The sequence below is a fragment of the Narcine bancroftii genome, chromosome 7, assembly GCF_036971445.1.
Source record: "Narcine bancroftii isolate sNarBan1 chromosome 7, sNarBan1.hap1, whole genome shotgun sequence".
NCBI lineage: Eukaryota > Metazoa > Chordata > Chondrichthyes > Torpediniformes > Narcinidae > Narcine > Narcine bancroftii.
Window position 1 is genome coordinate 195,575,297 of NC_091475.1, and position 18,204 is coordinate 195,593,500.

Consider the following 18,204-nt stretch of genomic DNA (forward strand, 5'->3'; position numbering starts at 1 on the left):
AAGCCATGCCCTCTAGTTGAAGAATAGTCCACCCTGGGCAAAAGTCTGCGAGCATTCACATTATCAATGTCCTTCATTCTTTTATAAACCTCCCTAATGTCATCCCTCAGCCTCCAACACTCCGCAATATAAAGACTCAGCCAGTCCAATCTCTCGCTATAAATCAAGCCCTCAAGACCCAGCAACATCCTGGTGAATCCTGGACAATATTAATTGTAAACATTACTCCCTGTGATCTCACCAATGCCCAACTTTTGATCTTGCCCAATGAAGGCAAGTGTACCAAATGCCTTCCTTCGCCACCTTGTCTACCTGAGTTGCCATTTTCATGGAACTTTGCACCTATACACTAAGGTCCCTCTCATCTACAACGTGCTCTAGGGCACTGCCATTTATTGTGTACATCTGATCCCAATTTGACTTCCCGTATAACAACATCTCAACACTTGTCAGAGCAAAATTCTGTTTATTACTCCTTAGTTTAAAATAGAATTCTGAATAGTTTGGAAGGTGAACCAAGACATCCTTTCTGGCTGTCCATTACATCACCATTTTTAGTGTCATCTACAAATAAACTCAGAACAAAACAAATGTCCACCCAATCCAGACCACTCACACTATTCTCACAGAAATTTTAGCCACCTTCTCTTGAAATCAAAACCCTTGACTGCACAAAGTTGGAGGTTTAGAGGTTGACTGACTTGCTTACAAAATGTTTGACTGATTAGCCAACATTGCATGAGGTATGAATGTACATTGTACATGTCAGATGCCCTCATTGTTGTTGGTAATAAAAGAGCAACCAAGGGCAGTCTGATAAAAGTGCTGGTTTAAGGTACTTGTTGCAAACTGACACCCTTGACTCTCAACAGTATTAAACCAGGTGCATTCAGGAGAGCAGGGTCTCTGCATGAGCTAAGCAGCATCTACTGCCTCCCCTCAATATGGAATACACGTATCCATACTTGCAAGGGAATCATTAACCCATGGTAGCTCACAGATGCAATCATCTTCAACATGGAAGATTAGAGAAGATCTCCCAAAGGTTGTGTCTTCGTGGATTGACGTGCTTAGCAGGTACACAAATTCAGGGATAATTGCAGGAATATGGTCTCCTTACAGCTCAGACAGGGTATCTCTGTGTTGAGCTAGAGCAGATGGGGAAGACCTTGAATAAATGAACACAGACAAATTTGCAACTGAAGTTTCTGAAGTTAATCTCTTTGCATTGATAAACAGCTTTCCCACAAGAAGCAATTATAAACATTGAACTGGAGTATACCATCAATCCTTTGTTTATACAGTAAAACCTCTCATATCGAGCACCTATGGGGATTGGTAGATGCCAGTTAAGTGTATTTTCCGGATGCTTGAGACTTCCTCTTACAATGCCGAACTAATACACCTGCATTAAGAATAAACATTTAAAAGACAAAAATAAAGAGAACCACCCCAGCAGCGAGCAGCAGCAACAAGCTCTTCCTCCTGGGTGAAGCCATTGCTGTTTCACACAACTTTATTTAAACAGCTGTTATGAGCAAAGCACGACCAAGGCACTCCGCTGGCTGAATAGTTACTCCCATCTTCACCAAAGGTTTATGTATTACTTCTGAGAACATTTACATTTAGACAGTAACAGGATATTTTGGCCACAAGTCCATGCCACCCAATTAACCTACACCGTACATTTGAATTATGAGAGGAAACTGGAGCCCCTGGGGAAAACCCAGGCAGACACAAAGAGAACATACAAACTCCTCACAGACAGCATGGGATTCAAACCCCGGCCCCAATAGTTTGTGCTGTAAAAACATTGCGATAACCGCTACGCCAACCAAGCCGCTTTTAGAATTTTAACCTTGTGTATTTTTTGCATATTATTTTATTCTTATTTATTTTAACTTTTAAAATTTATTTCTCTTTTTTTTTGCTGGTTGCTTGCATTCTGGATACCAGGGGTTTGTCAGTAGTGATTTTTCCTTATTTCCTTTCCAGTGAAGCAGGTCACTTGACCCATTGAGACAGATAGGTCCTGCATGGAAACAGACGTTGATGGACTGTGTTCCCACTGACTATTTTTTTTTAATACTCTTTGCTTTCTTATCAACACCATTTCCCCCCCCCCCCCCCCCCCACCACCATCATCAGATTATGCATGAACCAACATACACTACGGCCAACTGAGTGGCTATTTAACCTACTAACCTACACATGTTTTGGAGGAAACCAGAGCACAGAGTGACCATTTAACCTATTAACCTGCACATATATCAGAGAAAACCGGAGGCCCTGGAGAAAATGGTTAATTATGCAAACCCCATACAGGCAGCACTCACCCAAGGACAGGAATGAACCTGGGTCTTTGGTGCTGTGAAGCAGCAACTCCATTCACTGCATCACTGTGCTACCTTCAATATATTGCCCAGAATCTACTGTTTAACCATAGTGCCATAGAGCACAGAAACAGACCTTCAGCCCATCTAATCCATGCCAAACTATTTACTCTGCCTAATTCCATTGGCCTGCACCTGGACCACAGATCAATCTTCTCTTAATCTTCAAAATTGAATCCTCATCCTGCACAGATAGCGCATGCCACACTCTCACCACTCTCTGGGCGAAGTTTTCCCTAATCTTCCTCTTAAACATTTCATCTTTCACCCTTTAGTCATGTCCTTCAGTTCATAACTCCTGTCTCACCAAACCTCAGTGGGGGAAAAAAATCTGATTGCATTTACCCTGTCTATACAAGATCACAAGATAAAGGAACAGAAACAAACCATTCGGTCCATTGATTCTGCTCTGCCACTCTACCATGAACTGAAACATTCTCACATCTAGTTCCAATTTTGGCCTTTTCCCCATATCCCTTGATACTTTGACAAATTAGATTCCTATCAATCTCTTCCTTAAACTCTCCCAATGATCGGGCCTCCACAGCTGCATGTGGCAATAAATTCTACAAATCCATGACCCTCTGGCTAAAGAAAATTCTTCTCATCTCTGTTTTAAATGGGTACCCTCTAATTACAAGTCTGTGCCATCTTGTCCTGGACTCATCCACCAAGGGAAATGTCCTGTTCACACCTACTCTGTCTAATCTTTTCAGCAATCAAAATGGTTCTAAGAGATTCCCTCTCATCCTTCTATATTCCAATGAATACAGTCCAAGAGCCGATAAATGCTCCTCATATGTTTTCCCTTGCATTCCAGGAATCATCCTCATAAATCTTCTCTGAACTCTCTCCAACATCAATACATCTCTTCTAATATAAGGGTCCCAAAACTCCACACAGTCCTCCAAATGAGGTCTCACCAATGCCCCATAGAGCCTCATCAACATCTCTTTACTCTTATACACTATTCCTCTTGAAATGAATGCCAAAATCCAACCTCATGGTTAAGGGTATCCTGCACAAGGACCATATCATTTTCAATTTTCTCCCCATCTAAATAATAATCTGCCTATTTATTTTCTTCTTTCAAAATGTACAACTGTACATTTCTTAATATTATGTCTCATCTGCCATTTCTTTGCCCACTCTCCTAAACTGTCCAAGTCTCTCTGTAACCTTTCGATATCTTCAACACTTCCTACTCCACCACCTATCTTGGTGTCATCTGAAAACTTTGCCACAAAGTCATTCAATCCATAATCTAAATCATCAATATACATTGCTAAAAGAAGTGGCCCCAAGTACACCACTAGTAACCAGCAACCAACCAGAACAGGATCCCTTTATTCCCACCCTTTGCTTTCTGCCTATCAGCCAAAGCTCCACCCAATCCAATACTTTTGCTGTAAATCCATGGGCCCTCATCTTATTAAGCAGCTTCTTATGTGGCACCTTATCGAAGGCCTTTTGAAAATCCAAATGCACAACATCCATAGCCTCTCCCTTGTCCATTTAACTTGAGTTTACCTCAAAAAATTCCAATAGGTTGGTCAAGCAGGATCTTCCCTTCGTAAAACCATGCTGGCTTGGACCTATCATGCCATGCAACTCAAGGTATTTCATAACCTTGTCCTTGAGGACCAACTCCAATAACTTTCCAACTACCGATGTCAGACTAATATGCCTGTAATTTTCATTTATCTGCCTCCCTCCTTTTTTAAATAGTGGAACTATATTTGCAAACTTCCAGGCCTCCAGAACCATGCCAGGGATATTTATTCCTGGAAAATCATTTCCATTTATTTCCAATTCCTCCACAATCTCCAAAGCCACCTCCTTCAGAACCCATGGGTGCACCTCATCTGGTCCAGGAGACATCTATCTTTAGTCCATTTAGCTTACCAAGCACTATCTCTCTAGTAATCCTGACGACTTAATTCTATTCCCTGGGACCTCGGACTATCAGGTATATGGCTAATGTCTCTCACAGTGAAGAATGATGCAAAATACTCATTTAGTTCCTCTTCCATCACTTTGTTACTCCTTATAATTTCTCCAGTATCATTTTCAATTTGTGCTATATCTACCTGTGTCTCTCTTTTACTCTTCGTATATTCAAACAACTTAGTTTTCTTTTGTATGTTATTTGCCAACTTCCATTCATAATTTCTGTAAGATTTTTAAAGTTTCACAGTCCTCTGTTTATCCACTGATTTTTGCGTCCTTGTCTGCCCTCCCTTTTTGCTTTTATTTTAGCCTTAACCTCACTTGTTCACCACATTTATGCCATTTGTCCATTCATAATTTTCTTTTATCTTGGAATATATCTATCCTGTACTTTCCTTATTTCTTGTAGAAATATCATCCAATTCTACTCTGCTGTCCCTCCATCTACCTTACTTTTCCAATCAACTTGGGCCAGTTCTTCTCTCACTGTAATTTCCTTTGTTCCACTGAAATATTGACATATCTGATATCAGTTTTCCCTTTTCAAATTTGAACCTGAACTCAATCATATTATGATCGCTACTTCCTAAGGGTTCCATTACCTTTAGTTCCCTAAATTGAATTGAATTGAATATTTTGTTTATATAGCACATTTTAAACACAACGGAATGTTGCTCCAAAGTGCTTATCAACAAACACAAAAGACTAGACACTACACAAGAGAGTCATCTTGCAGAATAGTAATGGAGAAACACATGGGCAGCGAAAAGCTGCCTAAACACACTAGTGCAGCCGACTCAGCCCTGTGCCCTACAAGCCCAAACCATCTGGGCAGACGTTGCAGCTCCCTAGATAACCATGACAAAAGGGAGGCCAGGACTTTTATGTGAGGTCAAGAGAATCAATACACATTCGAACCTTATCATCATTTCCTAAAGCTACAGCAGTTATGAGCAGTAGTGGAAAAAAAATATAGATAACACTCTTGGGACTGGTGTATCATTATGGTAAAACACAAGACACTTTAGATTAAATACAATTTAGACTTAAGACTCAGAACATTACATAAAATTACTTAAACTAATTATACAAAAAACACTCAATTCCAATCATATGAAAATAACAAAAAATCTGTGCAACCAATTCTTCGACCAGACAACAACACTAGCAGCATAGGATTGAAAGACTGCAGCAAGGAGTCTCTCCGTCCACGTTCTCTAGTGCCTGAGGTCATATATAAGTACCTCCGTACCCCACAGGCACCCACCTTACCGCCAGCCCCCACAACATGGCCCCTCAGGAACGCCCCACCAGCCACGCAAACAGTCTACATTTCTGCTCCATAAACTTGGCGACGCAACCCCTTGAGCATGTCCGCCAACTTTACCCAGTGACAAACCCTGGGCTCCACCTCAGTCGCTACAACTCCATGTCAGCTGTCCCTACCCCAGTTGGGCCACCCTGGCCTCCACACTCATCCTCCAAGCCTCCACACCAACATTTCATGCGCCTGCCTTAGCTGTTAGGACCTCCGCAATTGACGCTCCTCAGACAGAGCAAATTTTTCTGGCCGCAGTAGATCCCTCAAATACTCTTGGTGCTCACCCGCCAGTTCCAGTGCCTCAGACCTTGTGTGCAGCTACATACCTTAGGTAATGTGCACCTGAGTCCGTAGAATTGCAGTGAGCTGCAGTCACATCGCCACCATCTTGGGTGCTGTGTAATGAACCATAGATTCATTACACAGCACCTATTCCAAAACTGCTGATCCCCTGGTGGGCTTATCGACAAGCTACTCCAAAACAAAAATCCCATAGGCATTCTACAAACTCTCTCTCCTGAGATCCAGTACCTTCCTACTGGCTGAACACACCTCCTGAAACTGATCCTACTCATAGTCCTTTGCAGGCTCCCCCTTCAATCAGCCAATGAGGTTGATAGTTGTTGAGGTTGATAGTTGTTCCAGTCTTTAGTTAATAAAAGCCTGATATTTATACAACTCCAGCCTTTTGTGATGGTACAATTTTTAAGTAAAAATTTCCAAGAAGCATGGAATAATACCTGAAACCTGAGCAGCTTGACTTCGACCCTTGATTGCCTGACACCCCAAGCATGTTCGAGTTTCGGCTACGCTGCTTTGAAGACTTCCTGGCAGCAGCTGCGGATGCCATCACCACAGACACTAACTGAATGAGATTACTCCTCTCATGGGTCTGGCCTCAAGTGTTCCCAACGATCAGCGACACCAGCTCATACCAAGCAGCTATGGAGACCCTCAAGACCTAGTATCGCAGGAAGGTTAATGAGATCTACTCCAGGCACCTCCTGGCCACCAGAAAATAGTGACCTAGTGAGTCAAGTGCCAAGTACCTGCAATCCCTCTGGATCCTGTGCAAAGCATGTGACTGTAAGGCCATGTCAGCTGCCCAGAACACAAAAGACCTCATCAGAGGTGGATATGGCAATGACTACTGGAACAAATGGGACTCGACTTTCAAAGGGTGATTGAACATTGGAGGTGACCCTCCGGAAATCAGAGGATTACTCAGCCGCTTGGTTGCTGTGGGCACTGCTATACTGGGATGGGGCATTGTCCCACCCTGTGAGTGACTGGTCCCCTATATCGTCCCACTACTCAGCCTGCTGTTGTGGGTGATCTCCCCAATTGCTATCTCTGCAGGCAGGGTAAGCACCCAAGGAAACGCTGCCCTGCCAAGGATTCTGTGTGCTCCAGGTGCTGGAAAAAGGGGTATTACACCAAAGTTTGCCAATCCAAACTGTCTGCAAAATCTAGCAGTGCCACATGCGGACTGTCGCCACACCAGGAAGTGCAATCAGGGCCATATCCCCTGCACATCAGCGATGCCATGTGCGAGTCAAGGAGGTCACTATTTTGGACTGCACGCCAAACACCATCTTCGCATGAGGGGTCCAGGTCGGCCATCTTGTGATCAAGGGTAGCCATCTCAGGAGCGTAAGCAGCCATCAGACTCGGACAATGAATCCATACTAGCGCCATCACCCTGAACCATGAGGGTTCACACAAACTCGCCAGGTTCATGATGGACATCCAGGTGAATGGGCGCGTTACCAACTGTTTATTTAATAGCGGGAGTACAGAAAATTTTATCCACCCTGATACCAATGAAGTACGGCCCTTAAAGTACGGCTGCCAAACACAAGCTATCACTCGCATCCAAATCATACACGGTAGTGATCCATGGGTCCTGCATTATGAATCTGTTAGAGGCATAGTGTACAAATGCTGCAGATGGCTCGTTATGCCACAACTCTGTGCCCCCTTTTGTTACTGAGGCTGGATTTCCAGGCCAACCTCACAAGCCACTCAGGATGCTACGGCAGTGCCCTAACCATTACCACATCGCTCGATGTGGCAGAGGAGACCCCAATAGACAACCTGTAACATGTATATACGTATAGTTAGTCTACCTTTTTTTTCTCACCCCGCAGAACTCTTCTTAAAAAGGAGGGGTGAATGTGGTCAACCACTGTTATGCAATTATTGGCTGCTGCCATCTGTACATGCCTCCCGACACCGATCCTAACCATAGCTCCTTGCGTGCTCCCCCTATCTCTTTGCTTCGATCAGTCAATGAGGTTGTTTCAGTGTTTACTGAATAAAATCCTGATAGTTTTGTAACATCAGTCTTTTGTGATTATTGATGGTACATCACTGACTTTCCCAAACCCTTTCATGTTAAAATCCCCCATAATTATTTTGACATTTTCCTTCTGACACACAATTTTTCTTTTTCCAGCTGTAACTTATAGTCCACCTCCCGGTTGCTATTTAGGTGCCTGTATATAACTGCTATTAAGGTCCTTTTACACTTGCTATTTCTTAACTCAACCCACAAGGATTAACCACTTCTGTCCCTTCTTTCTAGTGATTTAATATCATTGCTTACTATCAGGGGCATGCAACCCCCTCTACCCACCTGCCCATCTTTCCTATGCACTATGTACCCTTGGACATTCAGCTCCAAATCACATCTATCATTGTTATGTCTCAGTGATGGCCACACTGCCATATCTTTTAATCTGTAGCTGTACGAGGTCATCTACTTTATTTCTAATGCTACGTGCATTTAAGTACAGTACCCTCAGACCAGTACCTGTTATCTATTTTGCTGTATTTCTATTGCACAGCAAATTATCCTGATTTTTCACCTGCCTGTCCTTTTTGCCATCTCTGCTGCATAGTATCCAAGCACCCTGGTTTACTTCCTCCTGTCAACTTAGTTTAAACCCTCTTATAATAGCTATATTAAACATCTCCACCAGGATATTAGAATCCTTTGAGGTCAGGTGTATCCCTTCCTTTTTTTTTAAGGGTCATACCTACCCCAAAATAGATCCCAATGATCCGAGAACATGAAACCCTATCTCCTGCACCAGTGTGCTGGCCACTCATTCATCTGCCTAATTCTTACCTGCATAAGCATGTGGCACAGGCACAATCCTGAGATCACTTCCCTGGAGGTTCTGTTTCTCAGCTTTCTTCCCCACACTTTTCTTCCCCTCAATCTTCCTTCAGGACTTCCTCACTTATTCTGTCTAGGTCATTGGTACCAATATGTACCAAGACCTCTGGCTGCTTGCCCTCTTCCCTTAGTGTACTCTGCACCTGATCTGAGACATCCCATACCCTGCCACTAGAGTGGCAACACGCCATCTGGATATCCCTGTCATTCTCACGAATCTCTTGTCTGTTCCCCTCACTTAGGAATCCCCTATAACTTCTGCATTTCTCCTTTCTTTCTTGACCACAGCACCAGGCACAGTGCCAGAGTCCCATCTGCCATGGTCTTCCTCTGTCAGGTCAACCTCTCCAACAGTATCTGAAATGATATACCAATTTCTGTGGGGGACTGTTCATGATTTTGTATACCTTGTCAAATCTCCCCTCATTCTCCAATGCTCCAGGGAATATTTAGTGCCCCTCTGTAACATAATCAATCTGTAAACATAGTTCCAGAGAATAGAATAAAAAAATAGATGTTGATGCATATTACTGAGCAGATGTACAACAAGACGTATGAAACTGTTTTATAAATAGTCTGAAGCTATACCCCTGGCATATCAACTGATATTGATGGTTTGCAGATTCTGATTTTATTTTTTGATGATTTCCCTTTCACCACAAAGGACAGAAGTGGAGGTGTTCATGAATGATTGAATAACACTAAATTCCATTTGCAAATGCTTTGACTGCAAGTTGCAATCTTTGGATTATATCTTGGACTGCATCCCGACATGGGCTGATAAGGGAAAAGTCCATCTATGTCTAAAAATATCCACCCAATGACCATCTCCTACAAACAGAAGAACTTACTCATGGTCTTCAGTGACATTACCATTGATGAAGGGTTCAAGCCTGAAACCTTTGCTATATAAAGGACACTTTAACCTGCTGAGTTTCTCCAGCTTTGTGTATTTTTTTCTTTTTTTAACTATTTTTATTGAGTTTAACATATGAGCAATTCATAATAAATGACGATTACATAATAAATCAATTATATAAAAATAAATACATCCATAAGGGAGAAAAAAATAGGTAAATAATAAAATATGCATAATGACATTTGTACAGTAGTTACTTATAATAACACAATCTAGTGACAAACATAATGTATGCCACCATGTCAGACCCATTTATTCAACTGTTATATTAAAATTAAAAAAATAGAAACTAAAGAACTGAGCTAAACTAATCTGTCCCCTCCCTCTAATCGAGGTTACCTTTTTTATAATGTGTGAAAATAAAATATAAATCAACAATGATGCGGAATCGTTGGCGACAAAGAATTCCCGGAACGTATAATAATTATTGATTCTTCCAATTATTAAAAAAATTCGAAGAATCGGCCCCATAATTTCATAAATTGAAACTTTCTATCTTTAGTATTATATCTGATTTTCTCCAAACTTAATAGGACATTACATCATATAGCCACTGCCTATGAGTAGGGGACAAATCTCCTTTCCAGTTCAATAAAATAGCTCACCTGGCTATCAATGGAGTGAAAGTTAAGACTTTATCCTGAACTTGGCAGGTATCTCATTGGCACCAACTGCAATTTCCGAGCAGTCTTGTAAACAGTTGGCACATGTTTGACAGGCAGTAACACAGCTCAATTTACAATCCTATCCTGGCCTCCCTGCAGATTTTCAGAATCAGAATTTATCGTCATGAACAAGTCATGAAATTCACTGTTTGTTGCAGCATCTTAGGGCAAGCATTCATATTATAACCATCTTACAACATTACTATTAAAAAAAATATATATAATGCACGAAAAGTAAGGCAGTGTCTTTGGTTCATTGATCATTCATGAATCTAATGGCAGTGGGGAAGAAGCTGTCCTTATGCCATTGAGTGCTCGTCTTTAGACTCCTGTACCTTTTTCCAGGTGGTAGCAGAGTGAAGAGGGCATGGCCTGGGTGGTGGGGGTCTTGTTAGAAATAAGAATAAGCTCGTGATCTTGAGGGATTCCTGACAAGGTTAATGTTGTGAAGAGAGTGTTGTCAGATGGTGGTCAGGTTGAGATATATTCAGCTTCCTGACTGAGGAGATTGGAAAGGAGCGGCTTCAAAGATTAAAGTCGGAACAGGTCATTTTTTTCAAAAAGAAAGGCTTATCTTCATTCTTTTTCATTTGGAATATCTTTGAAGTTTCATGACCAGACTTCAAGAGTGGGTAATTGGAATATCTAAGACTGCATTTTTTTTTCTTTTGTTTAATGTCATTTCATACCACATCCATGCATCATGAAGTCCCTCTGTCCCACTGAGCAGAAGTGTTCCCACAGTCTTTTGTTGTACAATGGATCTTGTTGTGGCCCTAATGCACCTTTTCTACATTGAAATAAACTGCAGCATCTGGAGATTACCCTCGCAGTCACTGGGAGAACATGCAAACTCCATGTGGGCACTATTCGAGGTCAGGCTCCAAGCTGAGTCACTGGCGTAGCTGCTGGTCATCAGCTGTCGGGAAGGTAGACCTGACTGGATCATTAGAAACTGATTATTTTGCTTCTTGTTGCAATATGACCTTGTCATGCAATTCTACCCGGTGTTTCTGTCAAGAACTTCTAGGCTTTTGGGAAACCAGTTTGAAGTGAGCCTACCATGGGGTTTGTAGAACTCATACCACAAGCTTCCTCGTGGCTTCAGTCTGCAGAAGCCCTCACAGGAACTTCACTCCCATTGCTTATTTAAAAAAAATCAATTACAGCTTATATCATGGTAATTACTTCTTTAACTCTCTTCCCCATAGAGAAAAAAAAACCAGTAAATAGTATTCAAACAATTCCCCGAAGCTACCAGTTAGCTCAAACATTCACAGTATATTTCCATTATAATTACAGTCTACTTGTGTTTTGATTGCAACAGGCAGCCATTTTCAGACTGGGACAAAATAACTCCTTCTCCCCACCCCCACCCCACCCCCCACCCATAATTTCCAAGCAATAATGATTGCGATGATGGGAAATGGTGCAGAAGTACCTGGTGAGCATGGAAGAGATAGGCCCAGGATATTTTCCATTCATTTAACTGCAAGAGTGTAAGGACCTCTTTAAGGTCTCCATTGTGACCTCTCCAATTCCCCAGTTCCCAACAGTCCCAGATGATGCACAAAGGCAAACCAAATTTATGTTATGGGAATTTAAGGGAAGAATATAGATGTAGCGGGGAGATACATTATGGTGAATTGTCAGATTTATTCAGAACAATGGACCTTAATGAATGTATATGCACCAAATTGCAAATTTATGCAAGATGTCTTTATGAATTTATCAAATGCCATAGAAAAAGTTATATTTGGAGGGGATTTTAATTTTGCTTTGGACCCTAAATTAGATAGATCAGGAGATAGAATGGTGAAAAATAAGGTAGTTAAAAATGGTAACTGATCTGATGAAGATCTGAGGAAGAAGGTTTTAAGTCAGGGGAACCTTTCAGTAAATCAATGGAAACATAAGAGGATAATAATTTTGCAAAGGAAGTTTCTTTCATCTCACCACATATTGTAAATAGAATAGAAAATATAAATCGACAGCACAGTACAGGCCTTTCGATCCCCAGTGTTGAGTCAAGCTTTCCCACCTGCAGAATGCTTCCTTATAAACCTCCCCCACCTTTCCTTTCTTTATTTTCGAAGTATAACTTATTATTTGACCTCTCAAATATGCAGAATCCCATAATACAAACTTACTCGCAACTGAATCCTTATTAGTATCTAGAAAAAAATGTATCCTGTTGCCTCATAAAATCACAAAATTCCTTTTTCTTCCACAAAATAGTATTTAACCTCCATTTATAACCTACCTTTTGTTCTTCTTCCAATGAAAAGGACAAAATTAAAGGTGAATGATCTGATAAAACTCGTGCTTGATATTCCACTCTTTGTACTTTATATTGAAGTTGTGCAGAAATTCAAAACATATCTATCTGCGAATATGTTTTAAATCAAAAAGAATAATTTCTTTCATTTGGGTGGATTTTTCTCCATATATCCACTAAATTTATATTTTCATCAGATCAGTTATCATTTTTACTACCTTATTTTTCACCATTCTATCTCCTGATCCATCTAATTTAGGGCCTAAAGCAAAATTAAAATCCCCTCCCAATATAATTTTTTCCTTGGCATTTGATAAATTCATAAAGACATCTTGCATAAATTTGCAATTTGGTGCATATACATTCATTAAGGTCCATTGTTCCGAATAAATCTGACAATTCACCATAACGTATCTCCTCGCTACATCTATATTAATATCCAATATTTTATCTGGTAAGTTTTTTTAAATTAATATTGCTGTAGCTTTAGCCTTAGAATTAAAAGATGATGCTATTACTGCTCCTACCCAATCTCTTTTTAATTTTTGATGTTCTTTTTCTGTCAGATGTATTTCCTGTAAAAAAGCCATGTCTGTTTTAATTTTTTTCATATAAGCTAATAATTTTTTCCACTTTATTTGATTGTGAATCCCATTAATATTAATACTAAAAAAAAATTCAATTTATCAGCCATCTAAACTCTCACAAAATCCAATAAACATCCAACTTTCCATCTCCACTCCTCCAACATTGAAAATACTAACTAAATATTTCATAATACAATTATTAAATTTAGGTTTATTAAAGAGAAAAAAAGAAAGGAAACAAAGAAAAGAACAGCTCTCCTACTTTTCCTGATGCAGAAACCAGATAAAGGCCAATTAGTGTCACCACAGGGGGAGCTGAGGAATACACAATTACATAGTGGGTCATGTGTATGCTGTAGGTTAGGGTTCATCATACAGTCTGCCTGAGTGAGAACTGCCTTCTTAACATGCCGCAATCGACCAGGTCAGTCAAACTGCCATTGCAAGTGAGAGGATTGCAATTGGGTGGAACTAACCTCAGCCCATACAGCACCGTTCCATCAGGATGGAGACGGATCATCCGATTCTTCACTGTGACACCGTGCACAAATGATTTCTTGTCGTTCAGGAAGTATGTGTCGGGCACCCAGAGTTGATCCGCGACTCGATTATCCAGAGTCAGGTTGAGAGGAATCCCTGAATATGCCAGCCTTTTGTCCCTCCAGTACTGTTGGAAGTACATGGTTATTGTATAATCCTGTAAGAGAAATGACACGCAGGCTATCAGTGGGGTTTCACCAAGGTGCTGTACAAGTTTCAAACACTGCTCACAAACAGATGGGGAATAAAAGAACCATACAAAATCCCGAGCGAGCAATTATTAGAATGAGTATTTGGATGTGCTGGATTTAACACAAACCATGGAAAAATAAATCAGTGTAACATTTCAATGATCGGACCAGCATGTTCAGAACAGAAAACAAAATGAGAAAAATGTCCATTTTAGAACCCTATTGCTGAACCATCAAATGAAATAGATTACATTTATTTGAATTAACACAAATATCACAAAAAATGAGTTAAAATCAGTTGCTATTAAAAATATACTGCATTTATTATTCAAAGACTGCCAACAATCCAGTCTCTAGAAGCAAAGTGGTATTCTTTCCTTGCAAAAAATGTTTACAATCATGATCCTGCATTTTATATTTCAAAACAGATTTTCTTTCCTTAAGAGCATGCAAAATTAATTTATCAATCCATTTGTGGCACAGTGTAGCGGTTAGCACAGCGCCTTTACAGTGCAGGTGATCAGGAACGGACTGGGGTTCGAATCCCGTGCTGTGTGGGTTTTCTCCGAGGCCTCTGGTTTCCTCCCACCATTCAAAACTTAGTGAGGGTGTGGGTTAATGGGGTGTAAATTGGGTGACATGGACTGGTGGGCTGAAATGGCCTGTATGTCTATTTTTTAAATGTAAATATAAATGTAAATTTAGGTTGATTATTGCACACATTTTTATGTGCATTCCCTACCATTGCTAACTTACCTTTGTCCATTTAGCCCCCAAAGAAGATCTTCCAGATGTTCAATGAAAAATTCACAAGCAAAAGGAGTGAACTAATAGAATATTTCACAAGTGGTCTAAGCAGAACGATAATTGGAGAATTTGTTATTCTCCTCTCAGGATGTTTAAGACAGGAGGAACTTTGAACATCCTAACAACGAGAGAGGGGAGTATCAACAAATCTACAAAGATCAGCAATTCTCAAGGAAATGTAGGCTGTTCACACAGTTTCAATCTTCATAAATAATATCCTGTCTCCAGAATGTCTAAGTTTTTATTTCAGATCATATTTACTATATTTGGCTTTTGAATAAGTAACCACATGGATTCACCATGACATTCTCTTATTTCACTAGGTTTTTCATGTGATTATTGGTTGAATGATGGAATATTCTCCAGAATGGTTAAATTGGCAAGGCAAGTTTATGTTGGGATATATTGCACTAAATGTATGTAGAATGATTAAGTTTAAGGTTATTATGATCTGACAAAACCTACATTTTCTGGACCACACAGAACATAATAATCACATACAAAAAGAAATTTGAAAATATACAACACACACACACAGACACACACACAGACAGACACATTCAACCACCCCCCCCCCCCCCCCCCACTCCACCATGGCAGGAAGAAGCCACAGTATTTCCTAGCCTGGCAATCCTGATTTTGATGCTCCTATACCTCCTTCTTGAGGGTAGTAGGTCAAAAGATACTCTCTGCTGGATGGAAAGAGTCCTCACTAATTCCTTAGAAAATTCTTCCAGTTAATGTCATCAGTAGAGGAAATGGAAACCTAAGTGATATTCTCAGCTGTTTTATTAATCCTCTGAATAAACATCCAGTCTGATGCTTTGCAGCTACTGTCCCACACAATGATGCAACCAGGAAGGGCTCTTTCAATTGTGCTCTGGTAAAACGAGTCAAGATGTGGACAGGTAGCCTTGCCCTCCTCAACCTCCTCAGGAACTATTGGTGCTGCTGTGCCTTCCTGACTAATGAGGAGATGTTGTCAGCTTAATGGGCTCATGGATTTATTTTAATCTGTTTCAGATGAAGTATACTTTTTACGAAAGGCAGCCCCTTTCACACTGCCAAGTACATGTGGGTTGAACCGACCAATCGAGCAGGTCCATAGCGGGTAATCTGGCAGTGGGAAAGGTCCCAACTAGGGCAGGGGAGTAAAAATTAACTGGGCTTTGACTCTTGATGGGGGCTAGTGTCTTGGCGGGGGCAAATAAACTCACTAATCACTCTGTGGCGGTGTGAATGGCCTCCTTGACTTACTGGTTGCCATCAGTGACATTACTGCCTGCGTGCTCTGACGGATCTGGTGGCTGTGGTCTGACAGTCCCACTGTCTGCCGGCTGCGCTGTGGGCTCTAACTGTGTAGTCAGCGGGGCTGTCAGAGTGCCGTACTTAATATGTCACTTGCAATGTCACTGCTGGAGGCGGGCCCCCCCCCTTTAAAATCCTGTGTTCCCAATGAATCAGGTATATCATGGTGCACTGGGAAAGGCTCCCTGGGTACAGCAGGCCCGGTAAGTTTACCCACTTCCCAGGAGGCTTGGCGGTGTGAAAAATGAGCCTGCCCTGGAAATGGCCTCAGGAGCATCGTCCTTACAAATAAATTTTGCTCCTGGAGAGAGTTCAGTTGCATCGTTCCTCAGTGGACTAAATATCCATCCATGCCTTTGGGCAGGATGGAACATCTGAACGAATGCTCAGGGAGCCCTTAGTGATCACAGGAGCAATCAGGGACCAAGAGCAGATGGAGGAAAGTGGTCGTGGAACTGCGTTAGCTCCTTTGAGACATTTATCAAGCTTCCACCACCTGAGAATTGCGCAACAGGCTGGACCAAGGTTGCCTGATCACTCGCACATTCATCCTAAGCAGGTAGTAAAACAGTCATTAAGCACATCTTTTTCAGTTTGCTCACTGAAAGTGGACGTTACTGGCAAGCCTAGCCATTTCTGTCTATGGTGTCATTTACACCACCAATCTCACATCATCTAATCCTTAAAGAAAGAGCTCCCAATCTGCATCACAAGTAAAATGGCCTCACATGGTAATCCTTGATGAAACTCAGGGATCTTTTGATGACCTGGTGCTTGAAGCCCCATCTGAGTAAACATGCTAAAATCACCTCATCCACTGAACATTCAGAGTTTATGGATATCTTTCATCTGCTAAATTTCACAGCAGAGACACAAGATACTGAAGATGCTCGATCCTGCAGCAAATAAGCCAAATGGATTGGTCAGCATCTGCGTTTTACATCCATATTTTGGACAGTGACCATACCTTTGGACTCAAATTATATTGCAATTGTTAATTTATCATTCTCTATTTAGACATACAGCATGATAACAGGCCCTTTCAGCCCGCGAGCCCGTACCAACCAATTATACCCAATTGCCCTACAACCCAGGTACGTTTTGAAACCGGAGTCCCCGGGAAAAATCCAAGTAGACATGGGGAGATCGTACAAACTCCTTAGAGGCAGTGCCGGATTCGAACTCCGGTTGCTGGCGCTGAAGCAGCGTTGCGCTAACCATGCAGTAGCTCATTTCACTTTGCATGTTTGACTACTGGGAACGCTAGAAGAGTTGCAACTCAAATCAAACCCCCAGGTTCCATTCATGAAAGGGTCTCTTATTGCCATGGGAAAGAAACAAGAAGAGGCAAAGGGCTTTATGATTATGGATAATAAGGTACACTGTTTTTCCACAGTTCCTTATAAAATTTGCCAGTGTTTCTGGTGTCATAACAAACCTCTGCAAACTCCTGAGGAAGTAGAGGCACTGACGTGCTTTCTTCACAATGCCATTGGTGTGTTGGGTTCAGGATAGATCCTCCAAGACAGTGACTCCCAAGAACTTAAATGTGGTCACCTTCTCCATCTCTGATCCCCCAATGATCATTGGATTGTCTACCTCTGGCTTTCCCTTCCTGAAGTCAACAATCAATTAAAGCCTGTATGGAACTGCCGGCATTAGGGCTGGGTGGTTGACTCTTTTGAAGCAGTGCTGTGTCTCCGTCTCCTGGTCCACACCAGCGACACCGCTGTTGTTACAGCAGCTTGGCAGTACTGCCATTTTTTCCAGTTAAAAAGTTACTTCATTAAAACACCATAATTCGTATATGGTATTACTGAGTGGCTGAGTGTAGCCAGCCTGCCTGGTGCCATTTGAGACTCTATTTGCTTTGCCTTATTCTTCAGTGTCGATAAAGCAAGGGTAGATTTCCATTAGAGTCGGGTATGTTAAATTAGTGACCTGACCCTTGGTTCAATGAGATATCTGCTCTTGTGGCCACATAGTCATGTAGGTGGGTATGGCCCAGTGTACTGCTGGTAATTACAGTCAGCGCAGGCCCCAAATACTTGTGAGGGTTGC

At 41.4% G+C, this 18,204-nt stretch overlaps 1 protein-coding gene and 1 long non-coding RNA gene across 2 annotated transcripts in view; one reads left to right on the plus strand and one right to left on the minus strand.

The window, feature by feature from the left end:
* The window catches only part of gabrb3 (gamma-aminobutyric acid type A receptor subunit beta3), a 370,172-nt gene that overhangs the window by 79,443 nt on the left and 272,525 nt on the right, over positions 1–18,204 (minus strand). The window contains exon 4 of the mRNA XM_069892543.1: positions 13,774–13,994. Within this exon, the coding sequence (XP_069748644.1) occupies positions 13,774–13,994 (221 nt within the window). The remainder of the gene's footprint in view (positions 1–13,773; positions 13,995–18,204) is intronic.
* On the plus strand, positions 813–15,065 carry LOC138740150 (uncharacterized). Its single transcript, XR_011342705.1, has 2 exons — positions 813–1,077; positions 14,799–15,065. It is a non-coding gene; the product is annotated as an uncharacterized lncRNA (long non-coding RNA).